General features: G+C 39.5%; 1 protein-coding gene across 1 annotated transcript in view; it reads left to right on the top strand.

The window, feature by feature from the left end:
- The window catches only part of LOC140708711 (cell division cycle and apoptosis regulator protein 1-like), an 80,056-nt gene extending 68,699 nt beyond the window's left edge, over positions 1-11,357 (top strand). Inside the window, 8 exon segments of the mRNA XM_073005400.1 lie at positions 1,486-1,512; positions 1,515-1,599; positions 5,989-6,071; positions 6,393-6,539; positions 8,065-8,185; positions 8,279-8,470; positions 9,963-10,159; positions 11,282-11,357. Coding sequence (XP_072861501.1) covers positions 1,486-1,512; positions 1,515-1,599; positions 5,989-6,071; positions 6,393-6,539; positions 8,065-8,185; positions 8,279-8,470; positions 9,963-10,159; positions 11,282-11,341 — 912 coding nt within the window. The 3' untranslated portion in view covers positions 11,342-11,357.
- Positions 11,358-15,302: the final 3,945 nt, after the last annotated feature.

Below are 15,302 nucleotides of genomic sequence, written 5' to 3' on the forward strand. Positions count from 1 at the left end.
GTATTAGAAAATCAAGTCTTTGAGACCATCATGGCTAATATGGTGAAACCTCGTCTCTAGTAAAGATGCAAAAAATTAGTCAGATGTGATGGCACATGCCTATAGTCCTAGCTGTTGGGGAGGTAGAGGCAGGAGAATCGCTTCAACCCGGGAGGTGGAGGTTGCAGTGAGCCAAGATCGCACCACTGCACTCCAGCCTGGGGTACATAGCGAGACTCTGTCTCAAAAAAAGAAAAAAAAGAAAAAAGAAAAAAAAATAGAAAAAAGAAAAAAAAGAAATTCAGGTCTTCAAATTAAGCCAATATGAACATCTACAGCTATTTTTCTAATACTTTATTTTAACAAAAATTTTTTCCTTTTTTTGAGACAGAGTTTTTCTCCGTTGACCAAGCTTGCTGAAGTGCAGTGGCGTAATCTTGGCTCACTGCAACCTCTCCCTCCTGGTTTCAAATGATTCTCCTGCCTCAGCCTCCCAAGTAGCTGGGACTACAGGTGCGCACCACCTTGCCAGCTAATTTTTTTTTTTTTTTTTTTTTTTTTTTTTTTAAGTAGAGGCAGGGTTTCACCATGTTGGCCACGCTGGTCTCAAACTCCTGACCTCAAGCCATCTACCTGCCTCAGCCTTGCAAAGTTCTGGGATTACAGACATGAGCCACTGCACCCAGCCTGATTATTATCAGACATTTATAGTGTGAGTACAGTGGCTGGCTCCTATAAGCCCAGCGCATTGGGAGTCTGAGGAGGACAGATTGCTTGACTCCAGTACTTCGAGACCATCCTGAACAACATGGTGAAACCCCCTCTCTACAAAAATTACAGAAATTAGCTGGACATGGTGTCATGTCCCTGAGGTCCCAGCTATTTGGGAGCGTGAGGCAGGCGGATTGCCTGAAACCAGGAGTTGGAGACTGCAGTACGCCCAGATTGTGCCTCTACACTCCAGCCTGAGCAACAGAGTGAGGCTGTGTCTCAAAACAAACAAACAGACAGACAAGCAAACAAACAAAATAGTAATTTTCATTGTAAAACTTTTAAATAACTTTAATGGATTTACTATTTTTCAGTTTTAATAATTTAATGTTTGATGAGATTTCTTGCTTAATTTACAACCATTTTAAGGCAGGCGCAGTGGTTCACACCTGTAATCCCAGCACTTTGGGAAGCTGAGGTGAGTGGATCACTTGAACTCGGGAGGCGGAGGTTGCAGTATAGGGTGATCACACCACTGCACTGCAGTCTGGGCGACAGAGCCAGACTCCATCTCAAAAAAAATTATATATATATATAATATATATAATAATTATTATGATAATATTATAATAATATAACCACCGGCTGCAGTGGCTCATGCCTATAATCCTAGCCCTTCAGAAGGCACAGGCCAGTGGATCGCTTGAACCCAGGAGCTGGAGACCAGCCGGGGCAATATGGCAAAACCCTATCTTCTAAAAATAAGTAAATAAATAAAGGCATTTTAAATTACAGAAAGAAGATAAAAGAAAAGATGATTCTTTTCATCGTCAGATGAAACTGAAGAAGACAGCAATCAAGATGAATATGACCCTATGGAAGCAGAAGAAGCTGAAGATGAAGAAGATGGTATGATTGAAATTTATTTATTATTTCTTAGAGTTAAGAATACATTTTTTGTTTGGTGACATTGTATCGCTGAAATCTATACATTTAACATTGTTTTTTCTTTAGAATAGAAAGAGTAATATATTCTTCAGTGGGAAAATTTTCCTAATTTTTAGGTGAGAAGATTGTGTTAAGACATATTTATTACTAATTATCCTATGTCTCATATATAGTTAATACTCTACTTGACAGAACAAATTTCCTTGAATATGGTGCTTAAGCTGTGCCATAAAAGGTATACTAGGACAGGCATGGTGGCTCACACCTGTAATCCTAGCACTTTGGGAGTATGAGGCAGGTGGATAATTTGAGGTCAAGAGTTCAAGTACAGCCTTGCCAACATGGTGAAACCCCATTTCTACTAAAAATACAAAAACTAGCTGGGGGTAGTGGCACATGCCCATAATCCCAGGTACTCTGGAGGCTGAGGAAGGAGAATCACTTGAGCATGGGAGGCCAACGTGGTTGTGGTGAGCCAAGATCGTGCCATTGCACTCCAGTCTGGGCAACAGAGTGAGACCCTGTCTCAAAGAAAAAAAATGTATGATGGTCCCTGATGTTTCATATATTAATTTCTTTTTGTCGTTGTTGAGACCGAGTTCTTGCTCTATTACCCAGGCTAGAGTACTGTGGCATGCTCACAGCTCACTGCAGCCTCAATCTGCCAGGCTCAGTATGATCCTCTCACCTCAGCCCTTGGAGGAACTCGGACTACTGGTGCTTGCTACCATTCCCAGCTAATTTTTAGTTTTTTTTTTCAGGTGGAGCCTCACTCTGTTGCCCAGGCTGGAGTGCAGTGGCATTATCTCGGCTCACCACAACCTCTGCCTCCTGGGTTCAAATGATTATCCTAACTCAGCCTCCTGAGTAGCTGGGATTACAGGCATGCGTCACCACACCCAGCTAATTTTGTACTTTTAGTAGAGATGGGGTTTCTCTGTGTTGGTCAGGCTGGTCTTGAACTCCCCACATCAGGTGATCCACCCACCTCGGACTCCCAAAGTGCTGGGGTTACAGGCATGAGCCACTGTGCCAGGCCTAATTTTAAAATTTGTTATAGGCATAGGGTCTCACTTTGCTGCCCAGGCTGGTCCTGAAATACTGAGTTCAAGGAATCTGCCCACATCAGCTTCCCAAAATGTAGGAATTATAGGCATGAGCTACATGCCTGTCCTGAATATATTCTTTAGAAAACTAATTTGGGGTCGGGCATGCTGGCTCATGCCTTTAATCTCAGCACTTTGGGAGGTCAAGGCAGGCAGATCACCTGAGATCAGGGATCCGAGACCAGCCTGGCCAACATGGCAAAACCCCATCTCTACTAAAAATACAAAAAATTAGCGGGGCACGCACCTGTAATCCCAGCTACTGGGGAGGCTGAGGCAGGAGAATGGCTTGAACTCGAGAGACAGAGGTTGCAGCCAGCCGAGATCGTGCCATTGCACTCCAGCCAGGGCGACTGAGGGAGACTCCATCTCAAAAAATAAAAAAAAGAAAAGAGAAACTAATTTGGGCATTTTGTTTAACAAAGATGATTATAATGCAAAGGAGTACATACAGAGTTTAAAGACTAATGGTAATAAACACCCACATACCTTTTGCCTAAGTTTTATAAGACAGACTTTGGTACCATGTGGTGACATTTAAAATACTATACAGTAGATGCTCTGACCATAGACATCAGCGATTAAATACCTATAAAGGGACTCTGAATACCTTACCTGTTCTTTTCCAGGTAGATTTGTGGCTTTTAAAAAAATCGTATTTTTCTGATATAGAAAATTATGAGTTCTTTTAGTTTTTTTTGTTTTTTTGTTTTTTTTCAGTTTACGTCTCTGGCAATTATTTTTACCTACAGTATTTTTTGTTTGCCTCTACATTTTCTTCTCTCTACCATTATCAGTTTTTAATATTGTTTGATGAAAAAGTTAAAAAGATCAAAAAGTTGAAAGGATGGTGCAGTGAACACCTATGTATTCATCAACTTTGATTCAATAATTGTTAATATTTGTCTTGTTTTGTTTTTGTAACCCAATTTAACATATGAATTCTTCAATTTGCCTAAGAAAAAATGTGCTCTGAAATAACCACAATTCCCTAATCACATCTAAGAAAATAAGGTCATAACAGCATCTATTAATACTATCTAATTTTTCCTCTTATTTGTCTTTAATATAATAACTCAGTAGCAATGACATAATATTCTTATAGCAGTATTTATCTTCTTTACTTGCTTTGCTTAATGAAGACTTAAGCCCCTTTTACAGCCCCATTTTCTCTCCCCTGTACACCCAGTATTATTTTATTGTTGCTTTAGTTAAATCATTAAACAGTATTCCCATTATTTTGTTAGTGTTTCTGCTGTCAGCCTTATTTTCTGTTTTTCTTTTCTTTCTTTCTTTTTTTTTTTTTTTTTTTTTTTTTTTTGAGAGAGTCTGGTTCTGTCCCCAGACCGGAGTGCAGTGGCATGATCTTGGCTCACTGCAACCTCTGCCTCCTGGGTTCAAGCAATTTTCCTGCCTCAGCCTTGTGAGTAGCTAGGACTACAGAAGTGTGCCACCACACCCAACTAATTTTTCTATTTTGCTGTTTTGGTTTTTGGTTTGTTTGTTTGATTGTTTGTTTTGAGATGGAGTTTCACTCTGTTGCCCAGGCTGGAGTGCAGTGGCACGTTCTCGGCTCACTGCAGCCTCTGTCTCCCAGGTTCAAGCAATTCTCGTGCCTCGGCCTCCCAAGTAGCTGGGATTACAGGCATATGGCACCACACCCTTCTAATTTTTGTATTTATAGTAGAGACGGGATTTTACCATGTTGGCCAGGCTGGTCTTGAACTCCTGACAAGGTGATCCGCCCACCTTTGTCTCCCAAAGTGCTAAGATTACAGGCATGTACCACCACGCCCAGCCTAATTTTTGTATTTTTAGTGGAGACTGGGTTTCACCATGTAGGCCAGGATAGTCTCGATCTCCTGACCTCATGGTTGACCCACCCCAGCCTCCTAAAGTGCTGGGTTTATAGTTTATTTTTTCCTTTCACTCCCTTAATGTTGATTTCATCCATTCTTCTAGCTTTAAATACTGTCTATATACTGTTAATTCTCAGACTTCTGGTTTTCTTTCCTGATTTTGTTTTTAAGAGATAGGGTTGGGATGGACACAGTGGCTCATACCTGTAATCTCAGCACTTTGGGAGGCCAAGGTGAGTGGATCCCCTGAGGTCAGGAGTTCGAGACCAGCCTGGCCAACATAGTGAAACATAGTGAAACCCCATCTTTACTAAAAATACAAAAAATTATCTGGGTGTGGTGGCAGATGCCTGTAATCCCAGCTACTCAGGAGGCTGAGGCAGGAGAATCACTTGAACCCAGGAGGCGGAGGTTGCAGTGAGCTGAGATCATATCATTGCACTCCAGCCTGGGCAACAAGAGCAAAACCCTGCCTGTTAAAAAAAAAAAAAAAAAAAAAAAAAAAAAAGATAGGGTCTGTCACACAGGCTGGAGTATAGCACTATGGTCATAGCTCACTTCAGCCTCAAACTTCCAGGCTCAATCAATTTTCTTCTCAGTCTCCTGAGTGTCTGGGACTACAGGTGCATGCCACTGCACCCAGCTGTTTAATTTTTTGTAGAGATGGGGTCTCAGTATGTTGCCCAGGCTGGTCTTGAACTCCTTGGCTTCAAGCAATCCTCTGCCTTGGCCTCCCAAAATGCTGGGATTACAAGGATGTTCCAAGCCTCAAATTGCTTCATTGCAATACTTGCTTTATTGGAGTGGTCTGGAACTTCAGTAACTCCCAAGTTGTGCCTGTATACAAGTCAGTGGTTTTTAATATATTCAGAGTTGTACAACCATCACCACAATTAACTTTAGAACATTTTTTCTCCCTCAAACCAAGAACCCAAAAGAGATTCATTAGCAGTCACTCCCCATCTTCCCTGAACCTCTTCATTCCTAGGCAACCATTAGTCTGCTTTTTGTTTCTGTAAATATTCTGGACATTTCATATAAACGGAATCACACAATAAGTGATTTTTTTGTGACTGACTTCTTTTAGCCTGTTAACCAAGGTTCACGTATGTTTTAGCACAAAGTTTTCTCTTGATATTTTTGTTGTTGTTGTTGTTTAAAAGACAGGGTCTTGATCTGTCACCCAGGCTGGAGTGCAATAGTATAGTCATAGCTCACTACATCTGCGAACGCCTGGCCCTCTTGAGTAGCTGTGATAACACCCACTCAACTGTTACCCTGCTTCGGCCTCCTGAGCAGCTGGGATAACAGTCATGTGCCACTGTGCCCAACTTGAAAATATGTGTGTTAATGACTTTTTTGCCACTGTTGTATTTATTTTACAGATAGGGATGAGGAAGAAATGACCAGATGAGATGACAAAAAAGATATCAACAGACACTGCAAGGAGAGGCCCTCTAAAGATAAGGTGTTTATTGAATACTGTGTTCTTTATAATACGCTGATATCTTACATCATCTCAACATAACACAGTTGTGAAGTTTTTTTGTCCTTATACATCTAAATTACCACTAAGTAAAATTCCGTCAGTTGTTTTTTTTGTGGCTATGTCAGATAACTAGTATGTCTGATTCCTTTCTCTCATATTCATACACCAAATTAACTCATTTTAGCTAGGATGAGGCAAATATCTTATTAGATTATTGCTATTTTATGCACAGTCCCCGTTTCTCACTTTTCAGGCACAAAAAATTTGAATACTATGTCTTCTACTTCTCCATTTTCTTAGGAAAAAGAAAAGACTCAAATAATCGCAATTAACAGAGATCTGTTAATGGCTTTTGTTTATTTTGATCAAAGTCATTGTGGTTACCTTCTTGAAAAGGATTTGGAAGAAATATTTTATACTCCTGGACTACAACTTTCTCGGGCTCAGGTAATCTAACTTGTGAATATTTAAAAGGAAAACATTTTTTAGAAACTTTTCAAAAAGTTACCTTTTCCAATGAAAAGTTAATAGGGTCAGTTGCGGTGGCTCACACCTGTAATCCCAGCACTTTGGGAGGCCGAGGCAGGTGGATCACGAGGTCAGAAGATCGAGACCCTCCTGGCTAACACCGTGAAACCCCGTCTTTTCTGAAAATACAAAAAATTAGCTGGGCGTGGTGGTGGGTGCCTGTAGTCCCAGCTACTTGGGAGGCTGAGGCAGGAGAATGGTGTGAACCCAGGAGACAGAGCTTGCAGTGAGCCGAGATCGCACCACTGCACTCCAGCCTGGGCGACAGAGCGAGACTCTGTCTCATAAAAAAAAAAAAGAAAAAGAAAAGTTAATAGAACTTCTGTTGACTTTTTGATATATTAAAGCAATATAATGTTCAGTCATGGTGGCTCACACCTGTAATCCCAACAGTTTGGGAGGCTGAGGCAGGCAGATCACTTGAGGCCAGGAGTTTAAGACCATCTTGGTCAATATTGTGAAACTCCATCTCTACTAAAAATACCAAAATTAGCTAGGGGCAGTGGCACGCACCTGTAATCCCAGCTACTCAGTAAGCTGAGACAGGAGAATCCCTTGAACCCAGGAGGCAGAGGTTGCAATGAGCCAAAATCACACCACTGTACTCCAGCCTGGATGACACAGTGAGACTCCATCTCAAAAAATAAAAATAAAAATAAAGCAATATAACACAAGCCAGTTGTAAAACACTTCCCTTCTCCCTCTCCCTCTGTTTCTACTCTTCAGGACTAAGATATATAAAATTCTAGATCTTTTTATAAACAGTTCAGTTCTATTTTTATAAGCAAAACATGGAATTATTCTGTACATTTTGACTGTCTTTTTTTTTTATCCCACAGTATTCTATAGATACATTCTGCCATGAAAATAGAGACCTGCCTCATTCTTTTTATAGCTGCACAGTACCCTTTATATAGATGTACCATAATTGACCTACCTATTCTCTGTTGCTGGTGGTTTTGATTTCTTGGATTTACCAATTATGCTGTAATAAATCATACCTGTGCATAAATTTTATCAATGTTATACTTTTTAACAATGAAGGTTTTTTTCCAAAAGTAACTTAGCTCTTAGTACCATAGATATCCATCATAAGTGAAAATTATAACTGGGTGTATTGGCTCACAGTTTGGGAGGTTGAGGCAGGTGGATCACCTGAGGTCAGGTGGCTAACATGGTGAAACTCCATCTCTCCAAAAATACAAAAATTAGCCGGGCATGGTGGCAGGTACCTGTAATGCTACTCTGGAGGCTGAGGTAGGAGAATCACTTGAACGTAGAAGGCAGAGGTTGTAGTGAGCTGAGATCACATCACTGCACTCCAGTTTGGGCGACAGAGCAAGACTCCTTCTCAAAATGAAGTGAAAATTATAACATAGTTTTTCTAAGAGAATCAAAAAATGTATTTCCATCTCTTTATTTTGTTTACTTGCATGCATAGCAGGTGAAGAAGCTTCTTAATAAAATAGTGCTCCATGAATCTTGCTTTTACCAGAAATTAGCAGATACCTTAAAAGATGAAGAGAAGCATGAAGAGTCTGAGTCATTGCATGAAGATACGCTAGGTCTAAGCATATTAAGATTTTGCTTTTTAATAAATGACCTAGTAACTAAGAAGAAAAATAGCTCACTAAAATATGATATATTTTATATCATAGGAAACAGATTATTACTTCCAACACCAACAGTAAAGCAGGAATCAAAGGATGTGGAAGAAAATGATGGCCTCATTGTGTACAATGGTGCAATGGTAGATGTAGGAAGCCTCTTGCAAAAACTGGAAAAGAGCGAAAAAGTAAGAGCTGAGGTAGAACAGAAGCTGCAGTTACTAGAAGAAAAAACAGATAAGGGTCAGCATTGGATATGTTCTTTTAGCACCCTGCTGGGACATGCATATGTTTATGTATGTACATACACATGTATGTACCTATGTACGCATTTGCATATGCATACCACATAGTTTCATCAAAGTACATAAGGAACTTTTACAGACTTTTTTATTTTTTATTTGTTTTCAAGACAGGGTCTCACTCTGTCACCCAGGCTGGAGTGCAGTGGCGCAACCTCAGCTTACTGCAACCACTGCCTCCTGGGTCCAAGGGATTCTCCCACCTCAGCCTCCCAAGTAGCTGGGATTACAGGTGTGCGCCACCATGCCCAGCTATTTTTCTGTATTTTTAGTAGAAATGGAGTTTCACCATGTGAGCCAGGATGGTCTCAAACTCCTGACCTCAAGGGATCGCCCACCTCGGCCTCCCATAGCGTTGGGATTACAGGCATGAGTCACTGCACTCTGCAAGGAACTTTACTTTTCATTATTTCTGGTTCAGGTTATAAAATTGCTTAGCTTTATCTGAATCTTAGGTCTTCATATGCATTCCCAGGTTCATTGTTATCTGTTGCATCCTTTTAATCATCTTCTAGTTCTACTTCCTTTTTTTTTTGTTTTTTTGAGATGGAGTCTCACTCTGTCACCCAGGCTGGAGTGCAGTGGGGCTATCTTGGCTCACTGCAACCTCCGCCCCCTGGGTTCAAGCAATTCTCCTGCCTCAGCCTCCCGAGTAGCTGGGACTACAGGTGTGCCACCACGCCCTGCTAAGTTTTTGTATTTTTAGTAGAGACAGGGTTTCACCGTGTTAGCTAGGATGGTCTCGATCTCCTGACCTCGTGATCTGCCCATCTCAGCCTCCCGAAGTGCTGGGATTACAGGCATGAGCTACTATACATGGCCTCCACCTAGTTTTTACCAGTCTGTGTTCTCTAATCTATACAATCGTCTAAAAATAGAACATAGATTTTGAAATAATACAAGTTAAAAATTTAAATGAAACATGCCAGGCATGGTGGCTCCCATCTGTAATCCCAGCACTTTGGGAGGCCGAGGTGGGCGGATTGGCTGAAGTCAGGAGTTTGAGACCAGCCTGATCAACATGATGAAGTCAGGAGTTTCAGACCAGCCTGATCAACATGGTGAAATCCCATCTCTAAAAATACAAAAATTAGCTGGGTGTGGTGGCATGCCCCGTTGTTCCAGCTACTCAGGAGGCTGAATCAGAAGAATCATTTGAACACAGGAGGCGGAGGTTGCAGTGAGCCAAGATTGTGCCACTTTGCTCATGCCTGCGCAACAGAGTGAGACTCAGTCTCAAAAGTAAATGAATAAATAAATAAATAAATGAATATTACAGTGTGCTTTATGACTAATGAAATGGACAGATATTGCCATTTTATGGAATTCTATCAGCCTTTTATTTTCACAGCTTAAATATTTTAACATCAAAATTAAATTGGAAATTTTAGAGAGTAAAATGTTAATTTTTGGATTTTTTAAAACAGATGAAGATGAAAAAACCAAATTAAATTTGGAGAATTACAACAAAAGCCTCTCTGCTGAACTCAGAGAAGTTAAAAAGGACCTTCCTCGGTTACAAGAAAAAAAGATTTCAGAAGACATGAATTTACAATTTGAAAACTAACTGAATAAGACAATCAGAAACTTATCTACAGTAATGGATGAAATCCACACTGTTCTCAAGAAGGTGAGAAATTTTGTACTTTTAACATTTTCATGGTTTTAAAAATCTAACTCTGGTGTTTTTAATGTATTTTAATGTTATTAAGCTCTTAGTGATTATTTTAAAAGAAATAATGATAGCATTCTGTCCTTACTGAGATTAGTCAAAAGTGATTCCCAGGCCAGATGCAGTGGCTTATGCCTGTAATCCCAACGCTTTGGGAGGCCAAAGTAGGTGGATCACCTGAGGTCAGGAGTTCAAGTCCAGCCTCGCCAACATGGTGAAACCCCATGTCTACCAAAAATACAAAAAAAATTAGCTGGACATGGTGGTGGGCCCTTGTAATCCTAGCTACCCAGAAGGCTGAAGCAGGGGAATCACTTGAATCTGGGAAGCAGAGGTTGCGGTGAGTCTAGATTGTACCATTGCACTCTAGTCTGGGCAACAGAGTGAGACCCCATCTTAAAAAAAAATACAGTGATTCCCAAAGGGTGCTGTTTTTCTCAAACTTAGTTGGAATGTCAACATGATTTAAGTGTACAGACTTCTTGAAGCAAATTTCATTTATATTTCTTTTTAATTCAGAGTATAAGTTTGAACTAAACCATACACTTCACTTCTCTGTGTTTTTGTTGCTGTTGTTGTTGTTGTTGTTTTCTTTTGTTTTTTTGAGACAGGGTCTTGCTCTTTTGCCCAGGCTGGATTGTTAGTGGTGCTATCTTGGCTCACTGCAGCCTCTGCCTTCCAGGTTCACGTGATCCTACCATCTCAGCTTCTTCAGTAACTGGGACTACAGGTGTGCTCCAACATACCCAGCTAATTTTTTTAATTTTCTATATAGATGGGGTTTCACCATCTTGCCCAGGTTGGTCTCCAACTGCTGGGCTAAGCAACCTGACTATGTTGGTCTCTCAGAGTGCTGAGATTACAGGCATGAGCCACCACACCTGCCCCATTCACTGCATTTTTAGACCCCATTTATTCTCAGGCAGAATTGAGGTAAATGCTTCATCACCATTAGTTTTAAGATATTAAAATTAATATAAATATATAAATACCAAATTGAATACCATTGTACTCTAATATCCAAGTGACATTTAAGAGAATCTAATAAAATGTATTTTTTCCTTCTCTATTGTCTTATAGGATAATGTAAAGAGTGAAGACAAATATCAAAAATACAAGGAGAATGGTACAAGTGTATGATAAAATCCATGTAGTGATGAGGAATGGTGTTAAATAATATATAAAACTCATGGTATAAGAATGTTTGAAGGTGATGAATGTTTGATTTTAGTAGTATAAATATTTTTCCGTTCAAATGATGTATAAAGTTTTATGAATGTGAGTATCTGCTTTTGAAAATTGCTTGTAATTCCTAGCCTTCAAATTATTAAACACTCCTTGAGTGAAATAATTTTGCGCTGCAAACTGTTTTAGGAAGAACTTTGTTAAACTTTTAACTCCAATAAAGTTCATAAATTTAATTGATTGTAGTATTCAATTACCAAATTTCTTTTATTGAAATGCATAATTTTAAATTTTATATATAGAGTTATTAGGTTTTAAAATTTTTAGTTCATCTGTCAAAATTTTAGTCAAAATCATAAAATAGCATGATGCTTAATTTTTGCAAGTTTTTGGAAACAATTTTTTTTTTTTACTCATCACCAAAAAATCCCATTTGTGCGTTGGTGGTATAGTGGTGAGCATAGCTGCCTTCCAAAAAAATCCCATTTGATCAGCCTCTAAAAGCGTTCATTAAAAATTCAGTTTAGACTGGGTGCAGTGTCTCATGCCTGTAATCCCAGCATTTTGGGAGGCCGTGGCGGGTGGATCACCTGAAGCTAGGAGTTCAAGACCAACCTCATCAACATGGTGAAACCCTGTCTCTTCTGAAAATATAAAAATTAGCTGGGCATGGTGGTGGGTGCCTGTAATACCAGCCACTTGGGAGGCTGAGGCAGGAGAATCACTTGAACCCAGGAGGCAGAGGTTGTAGTCACCCAAGGTCACGCAACTCTACTCCAGCCTGGGCAATAAGAGCGAAACTCCATCTCAAAAAAAAAAAAAAAAAAAAAAAAAAAAAAAAATTCAGTTTATCCAAAAGACAGTATATCAGAAAGAAAGAAGCAATAGAGAACTAGTATTGTTCTTGTATGCGTTAGACTTTACATAATATTAGTTATCTTGATGTCAATGCTACTGCTTTCAATTAATTTTTCTACTTTCCCAGAATAACGTCTACATTGCTTTTAATTTTGAGGGTTTAAAAAAAAAAAAAACACAGTGAATGTCAAATGTATAGTTTAGTACCAAGCCGGTAGATGTCAGTATGATGCCTTAAGTTAAGTCTCCTTTAATTAAAGATAATTTAAAAAAAATTAACCTGTGTACTTCCTTCAGAATTTTAGTGGATACATGAGGTGACTTTACTGTAGAGTAAAAATGGTGGGAAATATGAGAGGTTCTCAACAGAGGGTGAATTTATCCCTTAGAGGACATTTGGCAGTGTCTAATGAGGATTTTTGGTGTCACAATTGGGTGGGTGCTGCTGGCAGCTAGTTGGTAGAGGCCAAAGATATCACTAAACATGTTTTGTTGCAGAGAACAGTCCCCACAACAAGGAATTATCCAGTCAAAAATGTCAATAGTGTCCAGTTTCAGAAACCCTGCTCTAAAGGAATGTAAGGTTAAATGATGTTTTGTCTTCCAAGTTTTACCAGTGAAAATTTAATGAATCCATAAGAGATTATTAGAATTTTTGTATTTAAAATAACTTTTACTGGAATGTTTCACTGTCATATAATTATAGTTGTATTAGAGTTTTGTTTTTGTTTTTTAAGACGGAGTCTCACTCTGTTGCCCAGGTTGGAGTGCAATGTCTTGATGTCAGCTCACTGCAATCTCTGCCTCCTGGGTTCAAGCAATTCCCCTGCCTTATCCTCCCAAGTAGCTGTGATTACAGGCATCTGCCACCATATTCCAGCTAATTTTCTATTAATGTAGGGATGAGGTTTCACCAGGTTGGTCAAGCTGGTCTCGAACTCCTGATCTTAGGTCATCCACCCACTTTGGTCTCCCAAAGCACTGGGATTACAGATATGAGCCGCTGTGCCCAGCCTAGAGTTTATTTTATTTCATTTTGTTTTATTTTATTTTGTTAGAATAATGGCTAGGGGTTCCAAATAGATCAATATGAAAATGGAAAGTGCCATTTATATGTGACCTAGGCTAAATAGAATTCACACAGCTGTTACCAGAAAACGGATTACAATACCTCAAATTCTTTTAGACCAATTTTTGTCTTAAGTTACTGTTTGTGGTCATATGGCTTGTTGACCTTCTCCAAAACCAGATCAGAGATTCATCTATAATTGCTATATAATTATGATATAAATATTTCCTTAATCTTTAAGGTGAGATGAAACAGTTGTTGAATTTTTTTTTTTTTTCCCTTCTTTCTTTTTGTTTTTTTTGAGATAGAGTCTCACTCTGTTCCCCAGGCTAGAGTGCAGTGGTGCCATCTAGGCTCACTGCAACTTTTACCTCCCAAGTTCAAACAATTCTGGTGCCTCAGCCTCCTGAGTAGCTGGGATTACAGGCATGCACCACCGCACCCAGCTAAGTTTTTTGTACTTTTAGTGGAGATGGGGTTTTGCCATGTTGGCCAGGCTGGTCTTGAACTCCTGGCCTCAAGTGGTCCACCCACCATAACCTCCCAAAATGTTGGGATTACAGGCATGAGCCACCGTGCCTGGCCCACAAAGTTTTTTTTTTTTCCAAGGGATGATCTTGAAGATAAACTTTTAACTAAAAGACAGTAATGATAGTAAAAGACAGTAAGGATAGAGTTCCTTGAAAAGAGTATATTGTTAATAAGAAACATTATATAAAGCACATTTGTGAGGCTTTGTTTTCTTTCAGATAAATTTAAATCAGAATAAAATTGGGATGACAGAGAAAAAGGCTGAATCTTTCAATCACATTGTTACTTAGGGGTAAATTTCTTATAAAATAATATCTTTGGAAGTAGAAATTGAGATGACTACGGAAAAAAGCAAGTTGCACACAGAAAAATTGATTTTGGTCAGGTACAGTGACTCACGCTTGTAATCCCAGCACTTTGGGAGGTCAAGGAGGGTGGATCACCTGAGGTCAGGAGTTCGGGACCAGCCTGGCCCACATGGTGAAACACCACCTCTACTAAAAATACAAAAAAAAATTAGCCAGACGACTGTAATCCTAGCCACTTGAGTGGCTGAGGCAGGAGAATTGCTTGAACCCAGGAGGCAGAGGTGGAAGTGAGCCGAGATCACGCCATAGCACTCCAGCCTGGGCAACAAGAGTGAAACCTCATCTCAAAAAAGAAAAAAAAAAAATAGATTTGAGAACATGAAGGAAGAAGAACCTGTTATTGCCTTTCCTAATTTGGGTATTTATTCAGAAGTAAAAAACAGTTTCTTTTTATATTCTTTCACCCGACATTGACCAAATCAAAAAATTTCTTCACATCGTAAAGTAGGTCTGCGATAACATGTAATTTGCCTACCCTTTTTATGTTCTGGATGACTATTTTTATATTTCCAATTTGTGGTTTAGTCACTGTAGTAGGCCAATGCAGGAAATATAAGAATATAGTATTTCTTATGGAACTAAGCCTGAATCTACCAAGACATGATGGCCCATGCCTATAATTCCTACACTTTGGTTTGGGAGGCCAAGATGAGTGAATCATCTGAGGTCAGGAATTTGAGATGAGCCTGGTCAACATGGCAAAACCCTATCTACCAAAAATACAAAAAGTAGTTGGGTGTGGTGGTGGGTTCCTGTAATCCCAGCTACTTGGGAGGCTGAGGCAGGAGAATCGCTTGAACCCAGGAGGTGCACGTTGCAGTGAGCCAAGATCGTGCCACTCCAGACTAGGTGACAGACTGTGACTCCATCCCCCGACCCCTGCCAAAAAAAAAAAAAAAAAAAAAAAAAGAAGCCTGAATCCTAGAAAATTACTCTTTTCTAAAAAGGAACACTGAAAACTTAAATTAACAAGAGGTTACAGTGATACTTAGGCTTTACATATTTATACTCTTCACTCTTCAAAATTTTCTGTAATATTCAACACACATCAATATGTACATGATTCCTAACCGCTGCCTCTTGTGTAACT

The sequence above is a fragment of the Chlorocebus sabaeus genome, chromosome 16 (assembly GCF_047675955.1).
Source record: "Chlorocebus sabaeus isolate Y175 chromosome 16, mChlSab1.0.hap1, whole genome shotgun sequence".
NCBI classification, from domain to species: Eukaryota; Metazoa; Chordata; class Mammalia; order Primates; family Cercopithecidae; genus Chlorocebus; species Chlorocebus sabaeus.